Raw genomic sequence first — 23,213 nt, forward strand, 5'->3', positions numbered from 1 at the left:
CAGCGTGAAGGCACAGCTGTGTGAAGCAGAAAACATGAAAACAAAACAGAGGGCAGGATCTGTCAGCGCAGGCTACCCAGCAGAGCCTTAGAGCAGGAACTACATCCTCCTTGAGACTTTACTTCACCTTGAACTCTCCTTGGACCTTATCTTTTGTACTCTCTTCCCTGAGGCTTGTGGAGCTGGATTTTCTTTGCTAAGTGTGTAATAATGCCGGATGGGAAATACCCTCTTCAGAGCTGGTTCTTTTTTTTTTTTTTTTTTTAAGATTTTATTTATTCATTTGACAGAGAGAGACATAGCGAGAGCAGGAACACAAGCAGGGGGAGCGGGAGAGGGAGAAGCAGGCTTCCCGCAGAGCAGGGAGCCCGATGCGGGACTCGATCCCAGGACCCTGGGATCATGACCTGAGCCGAAGGCAGACGCTTAACGACTGAGCCACCCAGGCGCCCCATTCAGAGCTGGTTCTAAAAGTACTTTGAACTAGGCAAACTCTTCTCCAGCCCTCCTTTTTTAAGACCCGAGCGGAAGGCAGACGCTTAATGACTGAGTCACCCAGGCACCCCAAATGTGTTGCTTTTTTCGCCTTTTGGATTATTCACCTTTTCTCTTCATATAACTTCAGTCCCGCTACTGTCTTACCTGCTCAGGATCAACATCTGCTCTTAGGAAAAGATCTACTTTCAATGACCTATACTTTAATTTTAATTATAGTCATGTTAACCATCTCCAGCTCCTGAGACTCAGATGCAATCCAAGATTTTTCCCTTGTGTTGCAAGGATTTCAGATATCAGGGAGTAGGAGGTGCTTCTGGGAGTTTATCTAAAGTTAGGATAAATAGGTGGCTAATGTTGCAAGAGGGGAAAAAAAACAAAAAACAAAAAACAAACATAGTGTGTAAGCCTTTTACTTATTTTCAATAGTCTTGTTTGTTGTTAGATTATTCTTGTATTTCCATTGAGTCAATGCTTAACCAAAAGAAAGATTAGATAAAGAGTGTAATTGAAAAGCTCTAATAGTTGATCATGGGGATGAAAAGCAATGTGGATTAAAAGTTCTCTGGAAGACGAGGGTCCAAGTCTTCCTTTAAATGCTAACTACCTCTGAGATAAGTCTCTTCCCCTTTCTGGATACTTTCCCATGCCAATATATTTTTAATGATTGGGGGAAAAAAGCTTGATAAAGTCCTATCTGGTTCTGAATACAAAACCTCTATCATGCTCTTGTCTGGATAACAAGAACTTGTTAACTTTATGACATAATCCAGAAATGAAGAAAAAAAAAATAAGACTTACTGTTAAGAATAAAAAAGAATGTATAGCAGGAAGTTGACCTACAGAAAGCCTTCTGAGAACGTTTAGCAAAAAGTGGAAAATCTGACAATACTGTACAGTCACAGCGTTTCTCTCCATAACAATGATTTTTCCTGCCCTGACTAAACTAGAGCAGTTGTTATTGTCCCCAGCACATGGGTAAACATTACTGGCAGTGAGGAGATACTCATATAGGATAACCCCTTCACCATGTTCTTTATTCTAAGATTAGCTTTTGGAGAAGATGACTGGTAGTCCCCAACACGTCCTGAGTGGCCGCGAATACCTGTCGTCCACATCCAGAGCCTGCAGGTTACACTCAGGCACTCTGGCCAGCTCATTAATGATGTCACTGAAGCCCGCGGCTGCGGCAATGTGCGCGCATGTCTTCCCACTCTCGTCGTCGTAGTTGATGATGGACGGACCCTGGTGGTGGCTCAGGATGATGGAGCACAGGGTTCTGTTTCCACTCTGGGGAAGAGAGGTCAAAGGGAGTTCATGAGGTCCAGCCCGGGGCTCTTCCCTGTTTACACACGTTGAGATAAAATACAAAGAGGAAAACAAATGCAAAAAGAAAAGGAAAAAAAAAGGGAAGTAAACACATTTTATCAAACCCTCCTACACATTCCCACTAGCCTCTTGTCACTGCCGGGATTTTTGTTTCCCCAAAGAGCTAAGCTGTCTTCTACGATTAGCCAGCTAAGAAGGACTTCAGTTAAATACAGGAATAGTTGACTGACATTGGAGCTGGTCCAAGCAGGGGCTACCTACCCAGCAACTTGCTGCTCAAATCTCTGTGCTTTCTTTCCCCGCCTGTGGCAGAGGCAGACCCCTGAGAAGCTGAAGAGTGAATTCTCATGTTAACAAAATGACCATGAGAAGTACTCACACTGGTGGCATAATGATGACCAAGATGATCCAGTAATGGTCAAATGGCTACAAATTGCTTGAATTTAATCTCCAAAACTCCTTGGTGAAAGGAAATGGATCATAATTAAGTAGCTAATCAATAAAGAAATCAACAAATACGAGAAAGAAAGAACTTCAGGCAACCATGTAAATTGGGCCTATCTCTCTATACAGATCTAATAAACTTTTTATCTTTGAAGGGAGGCTATTATACCCTCTTTTTAGTAAACTGTTCCAGCCTTAAAAGCCACCAATTCTTCCTCAAGAGTGTCCTACATCTCTTCAGATTGCACAAACAGGTGAGTAAAATCTGCATATTACTGGTTTGAATACCTTTTATTGACCTGAAAAATCAAAAAAACATTGCATGAGCATTTGCAATGTAAGATGACAATAAATCTTCAGGGGCGAATGAAAGAAATTCCCATTTTATATCATGCAATAAAAAGTCTTATCTTTCAGATTCTCCTGGTATCTCTGGAAAGATCATAAAACGATCCAAATAATTTGTTAGCATTTTAATTTTCTCAGTGAATCCTCAGAGAGACCTTGGAACTCCATGCACTAGGACTTATGGGTGGAATGGAGGTCCCTCGGAGGCATTCAGAGCAAGTTAAGGAAATGGGAGAGGCAAGTTGTTATTCTGGAAACCCAGCACGCTGGGGTCAGAGACCCGGGCAAGAGAGAGAGTTAGATTTTTTTAAAAAAGCTGTAATTCTGATATGCTTCAAACGCTGTTCAGCGGCTACCTCCAGATACATTTTTCCATGTAAAATTTCCTGTTGATCTTCTGCCCACTTTGTTACCCTGTTAATGTACCCCCAAGGTTGCGTTCTAGAACTTGAGTCAGTTTTCACAGTTCCATGGAATAGCACTCATTCATTTCACCTTTCCTCTTCCTTTCTCTCCCTTGTCTATTTGCACTCTGGGCTCTCTGGCTCTCCGGATTTCCCATTACTCAGCTGGCTGCTGGCTTCACAATGAGCCATTACACTATGACCCCTGGATTGTGCTTCCAGTGCATAAGGGGACAGCAGCTGACAACAGTCCTGAAACCTCTTGCAGGACCAAGGGCCAGGAGCCCTCACAGCTCTCAGGAAGAGTGCTGAGTGGGTGTTAAATGCTACAACCAGGGCCAGATACATCATGTGTGGGGCTCAGGGCAAAATGAAAATATGGAGCCCTCTATTTACACAGCAGGGCACAAGCTTATTCCTTCTTGGTGTCTTTCTTGACATGTCACAGTGATTTTTATTTGTTATTTAGTGTTGTGCTCCTTTGGGCTGGAGATTCTCACCCATTAGAGCAAACCCTCATGGGTGTCTAAGGACCCCTCTTGCAACCAGGCATATGCTTGATCCTGACCCTCCCCAAGTCTGTGTCCAGACCCCTTGCCAGGGGGCTGAGAGTTTGTCCTAGGGAGGCAGGGAGGAAGATACTGGGAGCCACGGTGCCACTGTCCTATCTGACTTCACTAACAAAACAAAAATTCAAAGATAAAATTAATGAGAATTTCCAGATGGCAACCACAAAGCACTATACCCAAGCACAGGGCTCCCTTCTGAGCATGGGGCCCACTAGGGCTGTATTGGTCACATGCCCATTAAGCGGTCCCTACCCACAAGCTTCCTCCTTCTCCTCCACTCAAACCCTCTCTTTCCACCTCCTCCCTCCATCCTCCCATTGTCTCTAATGACTTTAAATTATTTGGATCAGTTGGTGAAGTGCTATGGCATGCCTGTTACCAGAAGTCAGCTACACTGAACACATCCAAGCTTTTGTGCCTGCTTTATCAACTTTTCTAAGATTCTTTCACCTGATGTTACTTAAACATATTTTGAAGGAGTCTAAAATACATCTAAAACAATCAAGAGCCCCCACCCCCACCGCCAACACTGACACCTTTTAAAAAAAGTACCAACCATTTGAGAAGGAAAACAGAAGCAAAGAGTTCAGTCAGTTCAGTAAATTTATTTTGTTTACAATCTCCTGGAAGAGCAAAGGAATTCAAGTTGCCAAGGTGATTCCAAGGGCAAAATGCCCTGTCACAGTTCTCCCTCTGAGTGGAAGAGGGAGCGTCAAGCACAGATAGAAAAAACAAAATCTCCTCACCCTGTGTCTTCCTCCTCTCCTGACCCTGAGAGTAGCCATTTTGGAAGTGGCCAACACTGACACCTGGGCTGCTTCCCAAGACCTCTGCACCTGCCTCTTCTGGACCCGTCAGCAGCTCCCCTGGGAGCTGAAGTGTCACACACTCCAGAACTCCAACCCCTTATCTTTTTCCTCCAAAAGGCCTCTGTCCTGAATTTTCCAGGGAACTTCTTTGTCTCTACACCTAGCTCTCACTTATACAACATTGTCACTGTATCTTCTTTTCTCTGATAAGAAGATACTCCCAGAAATAATGGGAAAAGCTGTCTTTATCGAGTGAACATTGTGTGCCTGGCACTGTTCCAAGCATTTTCACGCACCAGTTCATTTCATCCTGACAACAACCCTGTGGGGTAGATCCTCCTCTGATCCCCATTTCGTAGAGCAGAATATGGCGGCACACGGGTTAAGTAACTTGCCCAGGGTGACAGCCAAGAAGTGATGTAGCAGGACAGACAGTCTGTCTGCAGAGCCCTTGTGCTTCACAGCTACACCATTCTGTCTCTGATAAAAAGGAACCCCGTCTGTTTATTTGATCTTTCATATTCATAGTGGAGAAACGAAAGTAAAAAACTCCTGTTTAGGCTGCAACAGCAGTAGCAATGATGTGTGCCTGGCCAAATGAGACCTTTTTCAGAGTGAAACACGAGGTCTTTAAAAGCCTCTGCTCTGAGGGTTGCCATGGTGCACCCTCAGAGGAATTTGAGGGGCCCGAGAGAGCACTAGTCTGTGAGCTGGGGCCTTGGCTCACCGGTTTCCTGGTAACCGCATTTCCTTCTTGGCAAGCTGGCTGTGTCAGGCAAAGGTAGGCTCTAGGCTTGGGAGGCCAAAGGGGGTTACAGAGACCAAGAAGCACCAGAAGGAATGGGATGGTGCCCGAAAGAGCCCTCAGGAAGAAAGGAGAGTGGGGCTTCCCCTTGGGAGAAATGTCATTAAACAGGGGAACTAACAATATTGTACAGATCCTATTCTTATGGAGCTCTGGAATTCTGCACTGGATGACCAGATGAAGATTGTGGATTTGTTTCTCTGTTTTCTGTCGTATTTGTTCTGTTTCGGTTCATGGATAATTCATACGGTTGCCTTCATGTGCTCTGAAAACTGCTGGGGCCTATAGTGCTAGTCATTGTCACTTTATACCTCATGAGGGAGGGTCCATAAGAAGCCTCGTGTGATATAATGATTTATAAAAAATATATATATGGTCATTCAGATTCCTGAAAATGCTTCAGAGCCATAAAGGTGAAAGGGGTGTCTTGTTACTAAAGAAGGTGACTTTTGGACCCCACCCAAGGGCGGGGCTGGTTGCCAGGAGGGCCAACCATGTGATTAGAGGGTTGGAGCTGTCAGTACCCCCACCCAAAACCTCCAAGGAGGGGAGAGGGGCTAGAGGTTGAATCAGCCCATGGCCCAGGACTTACTTAATCATGACCGTGTAGTGAAGCCTCCATAAAAACCCAAGAGGGCAACTTTTAGGCCCTTCTCAGAGAGCTTCCATGCTTGGGGAACCAGAAGGTTTCCATGTGCTACCAAGCCAGACCCCAAAATCCATGAGGACAGAAGTTCCTTTCTTTGGGACCTCACCCTATGTATCCCTTTAACTGGCTGTTGATTCCTATGCTTTATCATATCCTTTCATAAAATGGTAAATGTTAGTGTTTGCCTGAGTTCTTTGAGCCACTCCAGCAAATTAATTGAATCTAAGGAGGAGGTCATTGGCACTTCCAATCTGTAGCTGGTCAGTCAGAAGCACAGAAAACAGCCTCCTTGAGACTGGTGTCTGAAGTGGGGCATGAGGTGCAGCCTTGTAGGACTGAACCCTTCACCTGTGGAACCTGATGCCATCTCCAGAGACACAGTGTCAGAATTGTCTTGAATTCTCAAACACTCTTAAAGACCTTGCCACACACACACACACACACACACAAAGTTGAACTAATATATAATAATTTTGCTGCAGGCAGACTGCTAAAAAACAAGATTCCAATGTTCTGACTGCAGATGCTTTTTATTCTAGAAGACCTTCCAAAGGGTCTTAGTGGGAGATTTTGATTGAGTTGGTTATTTGCGAACACATGTCTGGAGAATTAGTACTATTGTGGCTTCTTCTTAGAGGGAACTCCAACCTCCCTCCTTCTCTTGGAAGCAGTGGCCCATTTGCATCACTTGTTGCATGACGGTGACCAGATAAATGGGAGGCTAGGATTTTAGGTCATAAGCCAGAGCCAGATGCATCAGGCTGGGAATACAGCTTCGAGGGAACATCTACCAGTCTACACAAGGTGAACATTTGAGAGTTGAGAGCTAACCAGATAAAAAAGATACCTAATAGCCTAAAGTCTGAACCATCTTCATGCTTAGCCCCTTTGGACACAAGCTTTACTGCTTGGCCTGACTCCAGAGGCCACTGTACCCCAAAGCCTGGGGCTGACTGCCCTGGAGAGCTAGGGCAAGACAGAAATTGGGGGGGATGGGGCATGAGGCATGCTGACCCTCCACTGCTGAGCTACTTCATTTCATAGGTTCTCTAATACTGTAGAGGAAAAAAAAATCTCCTTTCTTGCTGTGTTAGTGTGTAGAAAGGGGCTGAATTCTACTGGCTGTCTGACAAGATGGAGATCTCCAGGAGGGCTCTCTCTTGTCCCTGCTAAATGTCTGACTGGGAATCCTTCTGCTGAAATGAAGCCTAGCAGAGAGTAACTCTCAATAAATATTTGCTGAACAATAAATAAATGAGTGAAACAAGCCTGACAAACTATAAGCACATTGCCCTTAAGCACATACTCTAGAAGGGAAGAATCAGCCATTCCACTGCTTGCAACACCAGTCCTAGACATAAGAAAGTACTAGATGGGCAACTCAGAGGGAACAATTCTGAAAGGGAGCTCAACAAAGAAGGTGGCATTCGGTTGGGTCTTCAGGAATAAGAAAGAATAAGCAGAAATTCTTCAGGTGGAAGGGATGATGTGAGAAGTGCAAGAAGGGTTTCACCAAAACAGAAGAGGGTGACTAAGGTGCAGACAGAATGAATCTCTGTGATGTACTGAAGAAATCATTCATATTTCAGTATGATTGGAGTAAAGCCTATATGGGCTGAAGAGGAGATGTCAGGAAGTGGGTGGGGCGTAGGGAATGTTTGTTTACAACCTTTTAGGGGTAGTCACTGATCCTCACTGAGGAATTGAAGAAAGTCGTGGATGACCTCCTCAGAAAAAAGTTTGCTAACATATTCACACACTCACACATAGCATATTTCATACAGTTGTAGCGGTTTTAGAAGGGACCTGTCTTGTTAGTCCTTTTTACCCCCAATGCCAGCCCAGGGAGTTTGTTCTGTACCAAAAAATGGAACTCACTAAAAGTTTTTGAGCCAAGGCCCAACAGTGACCATAATAACTGTTTTGGTGGAATAACAATTGTGTTCATACATTCCTTTGGAATTTGTAGAAAGAAACCTTGGTGGCAATGTGAGAATAGAAGGGACAAGGAAAGGGCTGAAAGTAGGAATACAGATCCTGAAACTGTTCAGATGAGAGATGGTAGAAGCTTGATCTAAGAAAGTGACAGTAGGTGTGCAAAATTGTCTCCATTTGTTCTTCTGGGTTTACTCTCCCATCTTTTTCCATCCTGCTCTTCCCTCTAGCCTGTATGAATTGCATCAAATGGGCTCCCTTGCCCTATGGCTTCTGGTTGGGTTTGGCCAATGAGTGACAATGACAGGAGATGGGTGTAGGAGGACAGAGATTAGGGTATTTATCGTTCAGTTCTCTCTCTGCCAGGCCAAGTTTTGGTCATTCCATCAAAGGCTACACCTACTGTCCTGGGACCTCCCCTACAGCTCCATCTTTTGCTGTGTCTTAGTAACCACCCCTTCCCATGCACTCTTAGGCCCATATGCCCTAATGGCAACCTGCTGTGGTATTCGAATAGCCTCTTCAGGAACTTCTGCCCAATTGATCCCATCATGACTGGGCTATGTTTCCTGCTGTGACCCTGACCTGTACAGTGGGGACGGAAAGGAGGTGACAGAGATGTGAGAGCTGAGGAGGGAGAATTGAGGGGTCTTGATAACCAACTAGATATGAAGGGTGATAAGGAAGGAGTGTGGACCATGCAAAGCCCTTTGGCTTGGGCTATTACGAGGACAAGAATGTGATGGGAAGGGAAGACCATGGGTTAAGTTTGGACATGTCCAGTTTGAAGTACCTGGGAAATGATGTGGAGATGTCCAAGAGAGCTAGAAATGTGAGTCTAGAGTTTCAGAGAGAGGTCAGGTTTGAGAATCTTCCGAATAGAATGATAGTTGATACAATGGGCTTTCTGAGGAAGAGAGGAAGAAAAAGACGGGGGACTGAACTTCTGCAGGGTCTCCTGGGCAGACAGGAGAGGTGAATGAGGGCAACGGGCCCACAGGAGGGCATCACCAGCTACCAAGGCCCCTGAGAGATGGGGCAGAAGCCCAACCCCAAATCACTTCATGGGCCTAATGTTTCCAATCCTTCCTGCCTGGTTATCTGGGTGAAATACAGAGGCTTTATTATTTTAAAGTGCTATAGCTCTAAACATGGGCTCATATGGCCCAAGAGAAAAGCAGGAAGTTTGGGGAAAGGAATAAATGACAACGGGAAATAGACTCATTCATGTGGAAAAACCGTAAAAGGAGCACAATGCTGGTCCTGTGCTATAAATGAACCAGAAGGCTAAAGGAGGCAAGTGTAATCATGGTTTCAGCTGACATTTGGAATTACCCTTAGTCTTCTTTACAGATTAAAGGGCAGGACACACCACTTCTGAATTTCACTGCTAACCACAAGGACAGAGAGGGTGCATGGTTCTCCTACAAGTGTGACTCTGAACCTTTTAGGGGTAGTCACCAATTCTCACTGAGGAATTGAAGAAAGTTGTGAATGACTTCCTCAGAAAACAGTTGGCTAAATATTCACACACTCACACATAGCATATTTCATACAGTTGTAGGGGTTTTAGAAGAGACCTGTCTTGTTAGTCCTTTTTACCCGCAATGCCAGAAACACAGTAGGTGCTCAAGAAATATATATTAAGCAATTGAGTAAATAAATGAATGACGCAGTATGCTTACACCAAATCATGGTCAAAATGCAAATATCTTAGGTAGGAGTAGATAAGGTTTTAGCACCCATTAATATGAATTCATTTATCATAGCAGTTTTCAACCCTCGGTGCACATTACAATCTCCTGGGGTGAAGGGAAGCTTTAAAAAAATATGGATACCTGGGCTCTACCCCAGAATGGCTGAAAATCTAAGGGTGTGGGACTTGCATATCAGTATTGCTTAAAAGCTCTTCAGATAATTTTATTTATTTTTTTATTTTATTTTATTTTTTTTCCTTCAGATAATTTTAAAGTGCAGACAGGACTGCGATCAATGTAGCAGGTTAAAAGCTCTATCATTTAGTAGACAGAAAGTATAAGAAGATGTGGGTATGATAATTAAGCTGTTGTGGAGGAAATCAGGAACCATAACAAAAACGGTTATCTATTCTAATTACCTAGCACATTACATATTGCTGTCATATGCACACTCTCATTCATACCCCAAAGACACACTGAGAGTTATGCCAAGAGGGATTGGTGATTTTTCTCAGATCAAAACCAGGTCTGTCAATGCAAACAGATTTTCTGAGTTGAGTACTGAGTGTTCTTTTCATTTTGCCAAATGGCCTCTTTCAGGATAAGAGAAGGGGTTCCCACCCCTGAAGAGTCCAAATCAGAAGGTCTGGAGTGGGGCCTGGGAACCTATCATTTTACAAGCACTGCGGCTGATTGCACTGCAAGGCAGGGACTAGAGCAGTAGCTCTACATTGGGGGCAGGGTGGAGGCCGTGGGAGCAGAGATGTGAGCCCCATCCCAGATCTGCGGAATCAGCATGCAAGGGTGATGAGGGTGAACACAGGAAATGCTTGATTTGGAGACCACTCCCACCTCAGCTGAGCACCAGCACATACGGTGGCCCAGCCAGAGGACGGGGCCCCGGGCAGGGACGGGCATGAGGGGGGACGGGGTGGGAGATTAGATACTGAAAGTAGGTAGGAGGAGGCTACAGCAGGTGGCGAGAACAAAACCAGTTTTGCTCACTTTGCAGTCTTGCCCAGAGCTAGTCGCGGTACAGAGTAACTGAACAGCCAAAGTTGGAGGGACAAAACCAGAGCAGTTTCCAAATCACTTCTGTTTCAATTTTACCTCAGGCCTGAAAGTGCCAGGTGCCCATCTCTGGCATGCTTGGCACGTGAAACAACTGGGTGAAACCGCGGGCAGGGCAGGCAGAAACCCCTCTCACAAGGATCCTGGCCGCAGCTCAGCAAGGCTGATGAAGATGAACAGTGGAGGGGTCTCTGCTTGGGTATCAAAAGACAGAATGGGCTGGCAAGTTTGTTGAAACGATGCATACTACTACTCTCCTCTGAAGGATGGAGTAGATAACTCTGAATTAATCTATTCTTCTAAAATAGAAAACACGTCAATAAATGTGAGCTATGGGCATTCTTTCACCTTATTCTCACTTTCCCCCTCTTTGGGCTATAGATTTCTGGGGCCTATTCTGATTTTTTTGGTCATGTGTTCTGAGATAGACTCCCTTTTGTGATCATGGGATAGTGTTAAGAGGCATGATTTTCATTGCTCAGCACAGAACTCAGGGTCACCTGGAATAACTCTGCTTTGGAGGATTTGGAAGAAGAGAGTTATGGTCCAAAGACTTTGAAGGGATTTTCCTAATAAAACTTTGAAGGTTTATCCTGGTGCACCATGAGCTACTTAGCAAGAATGGGGATGGAGAGAGAAAGAGAGCAAGCAAGAGAGGTATTGTGTGTGTGCATGTGGTGTGTGTGTGTGTGCATGTGGTGTGTTTGTGTGTGTGTGTATAAAACAGCCAAAGCAGGCTCTCTTCCCCCTCTGTATCTTGGTGGGGTTTCTTCTCCCCAACTGATGCACCCAAATCCTCCAAAGGGACAGGTTTGCTGTCGCCCTTTGGTTCTGAAGGGTCGGGAGGAGGGCAGCATGAATCTTCCTTGCTCTAGCACACATATAATCTCCATATCAGTGCAGTGGCTGCACCTTTGATAATTCCACCTTTCAGGTCTGACATACTCAGAGAACTTGTAACATTGCTTTACACCATCTAAACTGGAAACAGGTTTACCGGCCAATTTCTCACCTGGACTGCCCAGTGGAGAGCTGTTTTAAAGTCTTTATCCACAAGAGTAGGGTCTGCTCCCTTCTTCAGCAGCATTTGAGTGTGTTGAGGCCGGTTGTGGAAAGCTGCCCAGTGGAGTGGTGTCATTCCCTACAAAACCACGGTCAGAAAGGGGAAAGGTGAGCACAGGCTATCAGGAAGGACAATGGAGCTCACACTTCCTCCCCAGACCCAAGGGCCACCACCAGATACGTTGGTTGCTGCCAGTCAGTTCATTCATTCCTTAAACCATTCAGTCAAGGGCGCCTGGGTGGCTCAGATGGTTAAGCGTCTGCCTTCGGCTCAGGTTATGATCCCAGGGTCCTGGGATTGAGTCCCGCATTGGGCTCCCTGCTCCTTGGGAGCCTGCTTCTCTCTCTCTCTCTCTCTGTCTCTCATGAATAAATAAATAAAAAATCTTTAAAAAAAAAAAAACCATTCAGTCAACAGATATTTATTGAGGTTCTGCTTTGTGTCAGGAAAACAGGGATGGAGAATACTACAGTGAATTAGATAAACAAGATCCTTGCCCTCATGGGAACTGCAGTGTGGTAGAGGAAGAGAAACAACAAATGCAAATGAGCAAAAGGATTTTCCAGATGGTGCCATGCTATAAAGAATGCATACGGCATGGTGTGAGGGAGTAATTGTGGGCTTAGTGACTCTTCTGCATGGCCTCTATGAGCCAGGCTGGGGGAACAGAGTAGCGAGCGCCAAGCCACAGAGGCAACCACTTGTGACTGGGGTCACACTAAGCTGCCGTATCCCACCACAGGGGGAGGGGCATTGTTTTACTGCAGTATCCCCAGTGGCTACAACAGAGACTAGGTAAATAGCTGTTGAATGAAAGAATGAATGGAGAGGGAGAGAGAACCTTGTGAAATGAGTCTGGAGAGGGAGGCAGGGCTGATCCTGGGATGTGGGATGGGGGATACAAACTCTGTATAAAGCATTTAGATTTTATTCTAAAGTCAATGGAAAGACAGTGAAGGGTTTTAAGTGGATGTTGACATGATCTGATTTACCCTGTTTAGAAGAAATCACTCTGTGGCAGCTTGTATGAGCCCATCTGGTGAATCTCAGCTTCTTTCAGAGCTTTAGGTCACACGCTTTAGACATCATTTAATAATACAATGAGCTTATGCTGGGAAAGGTAACCATGAGGACCAGTATTATTTGGGAGTGTATTATGAAAAGATGGCCTCTTCTCCTTGCCCACACCTCTCAGTTACACAAAATATGTCTAAAATGACTCTAGATTAAGATGCTTGGTAAAGGGGGTAAAGAGTATGGGCAGCTTTAAAGTTTTTTTCATAGTCACCTCTGCAGATAACATAAAGGTAAGAGTCTAATACTTATCAATCCAATGGTCTTTATGAGTTCTTATGTAGATTAATTCACCAAATCCTCCAAACAATCTTCTGAATTAAGTACTGTGCTGAAGTTTACTATGTGTTCCCCAAACTCTATGTCCTCTTCCTCCAGGGTGCACAGGGTACATTCCCCAGCCTCCCAGCAGATAGGGGTAGCCTTGAGACTGAGCATTGCAATGTGGACAGAGGGGGTGGAAGCCCCTAGTAGGCCTGCCTAGAAAACAAAACCCACGCGGTCTCCCACACCTTCTCTCTTTCCTCATCCAACAAATGAATGCAGAGAACAAGACTAGAGAAGATTCCAGAACCATGTAATTATGAAGCCCAGGACCCTGACTGATGGGGGAGAATCAGGCTACCCTGTCAACCAGGACTGGACTATGATTCTAGCAAGAAATAAGATTTTACTGTGTCAGGCCACTGATATTTTGAGTTGATTGCTATAGCAGTTGGCCAACTCTGACAGGTGCCGCTGTCCTTCTCGTTTTACAGAAGAGGAAGCTGAGCTCTAGAGAAGTTCCCAAGTCTGTGAGTGAGCACGGAACTGAATCTAGGGTTTGAGGTTTACGGGGGCACTGGGATGAGAATGTTAATCCCCTAGACCAGTTCGAAAATTCTAAATCATTATATTATGGTCTGCTTTCAAGTTGCGAGAGTCACATAAGTGAGATACGCTCTTGAGGATATTTCAAGAAATTGGTTCCATACGGAAAAGAATGCTAATACAAAAGCAGGGGAACTTCTTGTTCTTATTCTGACAGCTGAATATTTACTGAGGATTCAGAATAACTCCATGCATTTCAGTAAGTCCTCTTCATTGTAAATGTGCCCCATTGGAACTAGAAATCTGGACTCAAGAGAATCAGATTATCTTTATTACGCCTGGATTTCCCCTTCCCAGTGCTGAGTCCCATTTGCTTCAGACTCATTGGCTTCATCATGAAGTGCTACCAGTACTCAGGGTTAAAGACATCAAAGAAAATTTGAAGACACTGTAGTGGAAACCTCATGAGGGTAGGTCCTTATCTGCTGTCTGAAGCCCTAGAGCTTAGAACAATGTCAGGAACATTGTAGGTGCTGAGTAAGTTGTTATTTAAAATGAATGACTTCTTAACTGTCCTTGATTGAATTTTTTTGCTTTTGTAAAATTTAGCTTTGCTTTTAAAAACTACATAAATAAAAAAAGGCAAAACATGACTTCTCCTTTATAGAGAATCAATTTGTCTGATATGGTCATTGTTACCAACTCTTCAACTGAAACCTGGTAGAATTTTTGATCAGTTCTCCAAATAGGTATATGGCAATCACTCTATGCATAGGTATGATTTACTGATATGAGAACTGAGTGTGAAAATAAGGTTATGAATTAAGTTCTGATGATGCACTGCTAATCCTTGTCTCCTAAACACAACAGTTAAACTTCTAGAGTTATTTCCTTAAAACAACCCCACCCAACTTCGGCATGCTTTGGTAAAGTGGTGGGGTGGAGCGCTAGCATTTTTTGTATATCTACTTCCTGTCAAGAAATTTATATATATTACCTCATTGAATATTTATATACATACACAATCCTAAGGGGTAGGCATTTGTAGGCCCATTTTACAGGTGAAGAAACTGAAACACGGGTTAAGTAATTTGCCTAAGGCTATGGTTACATGCCATAGTTGGGATTTGAATCCAGGTCTCTTCAATCCTGGAGAATAACATTCTTCCCACACATCAGGCTGGTAGTCTTTCATTTTGGAAATGAGCTCAAATGCTGGAGAATTCTTTTCTTTGTGATTTTAACTGGATTCAGGGTCATCTAACTTTTTGGAATGGTGGTTTTCATTAGTGTAAGGGTCACCATCCTATATTATTATTTGTTGTATTTGGCATTGCCTCTAGGCTCTTACTAAAAACACAACTGGTGAGTATTTATTTTTGTAAGGTATTGAACTATAGATTTTCTTCCATCCCCCACCCTGGAATTTGGGTGATCATCTGACCCTAAATCAAGACTTGAATCATTCCATTCCTTCTTGAAATAATAATAATTATAAACACATACACACACATTGTTTATATTACACTACAACAGGCTGCAAATAGTCAAGTCAAGGGAACTTTTCCATTGCTGTTTTTTCAACTGGGCTAGTGAGCAATAAAAATAAATCCCCTTGAGTTAGTAATACGAAAACCAAAACTTTCAAAATCAGCTTCAGTGCAGGCCCTGGCATTGCACAACCCTCTGTGTTGAAAGCTTGTAAATAAGTCACTTTACAATTAAGCTCTGTGGTCAATGAAACAGGAAAAACAAACAGATCATTAATTGATCAAAATCGATCAAAATGTTTTTGGAAGATCTTTTTTTGGAATATCCACTGCAGCAGGGGTTATAGCCATGGATAGAAATCAGGCTTTGTGTGAGCTTAGATCAAAGAAATAAATTACATCCTTACGGTCACTAACTTCAAATTGAAATTTAGCATCTTCTTTAAATATGAATATAGGCAACCACTGTTAACAATACTTGTGACTTTGCCAATGATATAAATCACAGATACTTTTGTATTGCATTAATTAGGGCAGATATCTTAAAATATTGTTTGTATGCATCACTAGTACAGTGTTATTTGTCCCACCACTAAATCTTAATGCATTAACAAGCAAGCTTGCATATCACCATTACAGATTTGATCTTTATAATATTTTGATAACTGTTTTTCAAAATAACTGGTTTCTTTTGTAATCCTACGTATTTTATTTTAGGTAGTTTCAAACATTCTTCTACAGATGGATGCATCAGCTTCACCAGCACACCAGAGGTGTCCATGTCATAAAAATGGACAAGGACTCCTGGCCTAGAGTCTACAGCACATTTTTTGAAGATCCCAAATGATATAACATCTTATTGTTTTGAGAGTAGATTTTTGTCAATAATTAAAAGTCACCTGGAGAGTCAAGTCTGATAAATAAAATGGGTAACTGAATTGGGTCAACAAAACAAAGAGAAAGGCCAGTAAGATAAAATTATTTTAAATTTAGTAATTATCTATATGCACAAGTATATATTTGGGGTGAGGGCTCTATTATGTGCAAGTTACTGAGCTAGAGTCTAGGGATCCAAAAATAAAAAAAAGATATGGCCTGCCTCTAGATGCACAGGGAAAGGAGAAGGTGAGGGTTCTTAAGTAGCAGTGACTCTACTCCATTTTTTTTAAGGTGTTCATTTTTAGGATAAAAATTCTGGAGCATTAAAAAAATTTTACTTTATTATTTTACCTTTTGCTAACTGTAAAGTAAAATAATTTCTAGAGTCAGGCACTGTTTCTATTGATTTTGCCTTGACAGTGCACAGTCTCTGCTTATGGTTATGTCTTAGGGATGTTATAAATGAATTTAGTGCTAAGACTTATATCCAAAGGTTCACATCTGGTTTTGCAACTTGGATTTATTTTCTCAGAGCACTGTTATAATGAAAGTTTGGATTGTCCAGGTCACTCACAAAAATCTACTTATATCAGAATGTGCATTCAACATAGGATTAACAATATATCCTAAATACAATTAAAAACAGTGCTTCTCTGGATAAATGCATTAACAGTCCTAAACCAGATGCCATTAGTTTGTAGCCCTTTTTGATGGAGCACTCTTCCTGTCAAAGCTAAAATGAGAGCAAGAGAGGTTAGATTCCAGGAGTTTAGCAACTGGTCAACTCCCTGTAACTGCAATAGACAGCCGCTCTCTATGTCAGTGATTTCCTCTGAGGTCCAGAAGAACAAAGGCACAAAGGACAATCTGACCCATTTCGCCTTTCCCTCTGTGTTGAAAGCTTGTAAATAAGTCACTTTACAATTAAGCTCTGTGGTCAATGAAACAGGAAAAACAAACAGATCATTAGAACAGAACAATTACAAGAAAACTTAGCATAATGTAGTTATGTCTTTTTTTTTTTTAAAGATTTTATTTATTTATTTGAGAGAGAGAATGAGATAGAGAGAGAGCATGAGAGGGGGGAGGGTCAGAGGGAGAAGCAGACTCCCCGCCGAGCAGGGAGCCCGATGCGGGACTCGATCCCAGGACTCCGGGATCATGACCTGAGCCGAAGGCAGTCGTTTAACCAACTGAGCCACCCAGGCGCCCCGTAGTTATGTCTTGTGGGGTTAGGGAAGGCCTTCTTTAAAAAGACATCAAAAGCAAAAGCAGTAAGGAATAAGAATGATCACTTTGATTATATCATATTTTAAAATTTTTGTACTAGAAAAGACATCACAGACAGTTCTAAAATGAGCAATGGACTGTGAAAAACAATTTGTAATCCAACAGCAGGCAAAGGATTAATGTTCAGAATAGAAAATAAACTATGAATCCATACAAAAATGAAAAAGTAACTCAATAAATGAATGGACAAAAAAATCTAAAGAGGCAAGTCACAAAAGAAGATATAAAAATGGCCATTATGCCTATGAAATGGCACTTAATCTCATTAGCTATCAGGGAAATGCAAATTAAAACAACAAGAAAACATGACCAGCACACTATTCAACTGCAGGTAGAGCTATAAATTGATATAGCCATCTTGGAGAAGCACCAGTCGTGTGTATTGAAAATAAAAATGTACACCCTGGTTCCCAACATTGGTTTCTAGAGAAACAATTGTGTAAAATACTCAAGGAGGCTTGTATAAGAACAGTCTTTAGAGGAGTGTTTGTGATGGTGAAAAATGGGAGACAACCTAAATATACGTTCATAGGGGAATACCAATATAAATGGAGGTATTTTCATAGGGTGGAACATCATGAAGCCATTAAAAGGAATAAGCCAGATCTATATGTATCAACATGAATAGAGCTCTAAGACATACTGTTGGGTGAGAAACCAAAGTTGTAGAACAACATATGGAGGGTGATATCTTTTATGTTACAGTCCACAGTGCCTGTGAATATACAGAAGACTTTGGGAAGGAGACACATCAGACAGTGATTACCTGGGGGCTAAGGTGGTAGGGTGGAAGTAATCAAGGACTTACTATCATTACTTGTAATATTTAAATTTTTAAAAAGCAAATGTGGGGCGCCTGGGTGGCTCAGTTGGTTAAGCGACTGCCTTCGGCTCAGGTCATGATCCTGGAGTCCCGGGATCGAGTCCCGCATCGGGCTCCCTGCTCGGCGGGGAGTCTGCTTCTCCCTCTGACCCTCCCCCCTCTCATGCTCTCTCTCTCTCATTCTCTCTCTCAAATAAATAAATAAAATCTTTAAAAAAAAAAAAAAAAAAAAAAATAAAAAGCAAATGTGTTTACATATTACTTATACAAGTAAAAATTAATAATGCAAAAAAAATTGTTTTAAATCACTGAGCTCAGATCAGGACAGTTACTAAAGTGATAAATCATTTCCCTGATATGAAGTACTACCTCATGTTTTATTTTACTTCAACAGTTAGAGGAGAGAGGCTTCTTTCTTCCTGTCTCTATTCTGTAGTTTCAGTTTATAATCTAATCTATCTCTTAACAAAGTTAGATTTCTACTAATGGATCCTTTAATCTTTCATCATTTCTGTGATAAGCTTGGGAGTCCTTCTGTTACTCTTGGAAAATAATTTCATTCCGACTATGTAGAGGTATGCCTTGCTCTTTCCTCTTGTATTAGAAAACCCTAATGCTTCACTGGCAGCATTAACTTACCATTTCCCTCATTTCTTTTGCCTTTGATCTTTTTCCTTCCTGTTATTTAGCAGATGCAGGGTGTGCATGTGCCTATGCTTTAACTGTTATCCCCTCATATATAATGGAGACTGCGTTGTGCTTGGAGCTCATTGGCAAAGTGATTGACGGAGGGGGAGAGCAGGCCATTGCTTGTTCAGAACACTGAGAAGCCCAATGTAGGCAATCTACCAAGGTGGTGAATGAAAAAGAGCCTTCGCTGTGTTCTTTCCATGTCAGAACTGTCCTCATTTCCCAGTTGTAAAGAGCTTCTAGCCCTTATAAATTTATACAGATTGACTCATACTAGCAATCATATGTATATCATTGCTCTGTCTGTGTGTGTACACACATAATATATATATATATATTTTTTAAAATAGACAAGAACTAGCACTTAGATGGGTTTCAGATGTGCTGTGACACGTCCCAAAGAGGAAGCTAAAACATTGGAAGTAAGTGTCCTTTTTGAGGTCCTGCTCTCTGCACATAAAAGCCACTGGGTCACAATGCTGGTGTTAACAGTGGGAGGAATCTCCTCTGAGAGGTTACTTTGCATGAGAAGGAACTGGAGACATTTCCAATATTTAGCACATATTATCTGAAAAGTGTAACAATTACCACTGTTAGAAAGATCTGGGTCTAATGTCACTGTCCCCAGCAGCCAGGGGCCTTGCAGGGTGGGGAAGAATAGGGAACCATCACTTTGCTGGAGGATGTTCTTTTAGCTGAAGACTGAACGGAGTTGGAGGTCTATAAGAGGAGTTAAGCTTTAGGGTAGGAATGACTGAATTTGCCCCCTTTCTAAGAAACGCCAGTTTTGCTGGGTGAGGGTACGAGTGGAGGTAGAGGAAGTGGTTGTCAACTTTCCCAAACTCCAGAAGTTCGTGATCAGCTGGCAAAAACTGTACCACTTGGGATGCCTGGGTGGCTCAGTTGGTTAAGCGTCTGCCTTCGGCTCAGGCTATGATCCCGGGGTCCTGGGATCAAGTCCCATGTCGGGCTCCCTGCTCAGGTAGGAGCCTGCTTCTCCCTCTCCCACTCCCCCTGCTTGTGCTCTCTCTCCCTCTCTCTCTCTCTGACAAATAAACAAATAAAATCTTAAAAACAAAACAAAACAAAACTGCACCACTCAAGCTCCCTGCTTTCATACCATGGGCAGAGTAGTCAGAGAGTGCTTTCTCATTGCTGGTTCTCATTTTTAAAGCAGAAGTTTAAAGCAGAGCAATCCCCTCGTTCCGAGGGTTTTGCTTTAAGCCACTGAAGACATGGGGAGTGAAAGCAGCATGTGACCACGGAGTCCAGTGGTGTCCAACCTCAGACTGAGGTTGTGAAGAAGGGGCTTTTCGGTGTGGTCATTGATGCCAAGCCAGCTGGGAGGAACCCTGTAATCAGAAAGCTTGAGAAAGATGAGGGCCCAGCCCTGGAGAGGGCACTTCCTCCTACACTGCTGTCTCTGGCCACCTAGCTTCCTTGAAAACAGTGTAATTTGGGATTTTCATGCATATGCATTTTCAGTGCTATCATGCTTTCTCAAGGTTATCAGACATTCTTAGTAAAGTGAAGCCAAACCAAGCACATATTATATTAAAACAACAACAACATTAAAAACCAGGTATTTAAATCGGTTTAAAGAAGCTTGTTAAAGAAAACAGGCTGGTTAATGATAATCAGTCCTTTTTTTTTTTAAACAGTTAAGTAGCTAGAATAAGATCCTAAGCTACTCTGGGGCAGCTCTGCCTGGTATCTGGTAACAGTCCTGCAGGAATTTTGCTTGAGAGTCTGTATTGTCTTCTTGGAGGCCTTATATTGTCTCTGCCACATAAAGGAAACAGCAACTGTGATCATTGGCAGTAATGATGTGGGCCTCCAGAGCATGGAGCCTGGAATTATCCTCAATCTGTCATCTTTCTCTCAAAGGGAGAGCAATGGCAGCCACAGCTTGCCCCTGATGTTTCTGGGACTCAAGAAGACAGGAAAGAGCAACATTTATTTCTCAATATCCAGAGGGAAATTACAAAATTTCAGTGGTATGATAGATGCTTAAGTACTTAATGCAAGAAATCCTTCCCTAGTAGAAGCTACCCATAACCAGGGTGGGGATAAATTTCTGCCTGAGGGTTAAGAGTAGAGACACAAGCTCCCCTCTCCGGGTAGGAACCCCCAAATGTGCTCCATCCCCTCCCTGAACCTTTATGAGAGAAAGCGCTGGTTGAGAAAAGCCCTTCCTTCTACCCTGATAGGTGCAATGGCCAACTGTTCCTTGAGAGGGCAGGCTCACCTCATTGTCCTGGTGATTAATCTCGCTGAGATTTGACTGTTGCACCAAGACTGTTAGGAGCCTGTGAAGAAAAATAGGAGAAGAGGCTCAAAAGAACAGAATCTGTATGAGAACATAACGCTAGAAAGACAGTCCATTGAAGGCCTCCAAATGAAGATGGGCCCTTTCTGTTTATCTAGGGAAAAGAGCCATAGAAAAGAAGACAGTGTGATCTGTGAGGAGGCACCTGGGGGGATTCCTCTCTCTCTTCTCCCCCAACCTCCTCTCTGTCTCAGTGCCTCGGCTGGGGGTGGGGCACAAAGGGCATGGAGAAGGTGAATCTTTTTTTAATTTTTAAAAATTTTTTATTTTTTATTAATATATAATGTATTATTTGTTTCAGGGGTAGGGTCTGTGATTCATCAGTCTTACAGAATTCACAGCGCTCACCATAGCACATACCCTCCCCAATGTATGGATGGGTGATGGATGTTGAGGAGAAGGTGAATCTTTAGGTTCATCTTATTCACCAGACCTGTGTACCTATGCGTGCATTGAAGAACTAAAGTCCTCTAGTACTTATTCTTTATTCTTTTACATAACTGTATACAATGCTTTCAAATTGCTTCACCATCAGTACACGGGTCGTGCCTTTTAAATGTATAGATTATATAAGGAGACAGCATTTACAACTTCGCTTATTTTTTACAAAACATACAAATATCTAAGCATGAAATGACACTAATCAGTGTGAAACAACTATCAGTGATTCTCAAGTTCAAGTTTTTATCTCAGTTGGGTCCCACACTTGGTTGACGGCGGTCAACACCGTGAGAGAAGTGGCTGAGTGCAGTGGTTAGGGACCCAGAATCTGGAGCCAGACTGTGCGGGTTCACATCCCAGCCCTGCTACTGACCAGCTTTGTGACCACAGGCAAGTATCTTACCCTCTCTGTACCTAAGCTTCCTCATCTGTAAAATGGAGTTAAGGAAAAGTGCCTACTTTATAGCTCAGTGTGAGGATTAAATGAGTTAATGCATACAGTATTTACAGCATGCCTGGAACACAGCAAGTATTATTTCTAGAACACTTAACCCTGGAAGTGTTTTTTTTCTTTTTAAGATTTTATTTATTTATTTGAGAGAGAGAGTGAGCAAGAGAGAGCATGAGCAGAGGGGAGGGAGAGGGAGAAACAGATTCGCCTGATGAGCAAGGAGCCCAATGCGGGGCTTGATCCCAGGACCCTGGGATCATGACCTGAGCTGAAGGCAGACACTTAACCGACTGAACCACCCAGGCGCCCCAACCCTAGAAGTTTTAACCCTGGCTCCATCTCAGAATCTCCAGGGGAAATTTTTTAAAAACCACAAATACCTAGATTCTATATTCAGGGTTTCTGACTCAGTAGGTCTGGATAGAAGCTCAGCTTTCACAGTTTAAAAGGGCTGTTCAGGAAATTCTAGTAAACAGGTCTGAAAACCACTGAGAAAGGTACTAAATAAATTAATCAATGGATACTCATTGCTATGAACTGAATTGTGTCGTCCCCCTGCCAACCTCCAAATTCATATGGCTCTGACCTCCAATGCTTCAGAATGTGACTGTATTTGGAGACTGAGCCTTTAAAGAGTAATTAAGTTAAAATGAAGCCATTAGGGTGGGTCCTAATCCAATTTGACTGATGTTCTCAGAAAAAGAGATTAGGGCCCACAGAAACACACCAGGTGCAGGGGCTCCCAGAGGAAAGACCATGTAAAAAGGCAGCAAGCGGGTGATTATCTGCAAGCCAAGGACAGAAGACTCAGAGAAAACCAACCCTTCTGGCACCTCACTCGTGAACTTCCAGCCTCCAGAAATTTGAAAAAATAGATTTTTGTTGCTTAAGCCATCCGGTCTTTGCAGTTCTGTTATGGAGGCCCTACCAATCTAACATACCCAATCAAGATGACAAACGCATGTCTATGGGGAGACAGTGAAGGAAATTAATTTTGGAAGAAGTATTTGAAAAAATGAAATGGTTTAGCCTTTCCCCCAGTCAGATTTTCATTGTTTCTCAGCTTAGGTGACATGTAGTCCTGAGTGTTAAATTGCTACCTACAATAGAAGAAAAGAAAGTGGGACCGATCATGTTGCATTAGTGGTAAATGTAACACAAAGAGAGCTTAACGAGGGATGCCCTTCTGGTTGTTTGCTGTGGAGGTGAAATAACCAGGAAGCCCAAGGTTTAAATCTAGTCTTATCACTGTCTTTTGGGGAGACAGGATAATGCTGTGCTTTAATTCTGCCCTCACTCCCGCGTGACCTCTCTGAGC

At 42.8% G+C, this 23,213-nt stretch overlaps 1 protein-coding gene across 1 annotated transcript in view; it reads right to left on the reverse strand.

Annotated features, from left to right (window-relative positions):
• Positions 1–23,213, reverse strand: part of ANKRD55 (ankyrin repeat domain 55) — an 88,630-nt gene that overhangs the window by 16,923 nt on the left and 48,494 nt on the right. Inside the window, exons 5-7 of the mRNA XM_021702013.1 lie at positions 20,923–20,983; positions 11,568–11,696; positions 1,601–1,785 (exon numbers count right to left, since the gene is read on the reverse strand). Coding sequence (XP_021557688.1) covers positions 1,601–1,785; positions 11,568–11,696; positions 20,923–20,983 — 375 coding nt within the window. The remainder of the gene's footprint in view (positions 1–1,600; positions 1,786–11,567; positions 11,697–20,922; positions 20,984–23,213) is intronic.

This window comes from Neomonachus schauinslandi, chromosome 7, assembly GCF_002201575.2.
Source record: "Neomonachus schauinslandi chromosome 7, ASM220157v2, whole genome shotgun sequence".
NCBI lineage: Eukaryota > Metazoa > Chordata > Mammalia > Carnivora > Phocidae > Neomonachus > Neomonachus schauinslandi.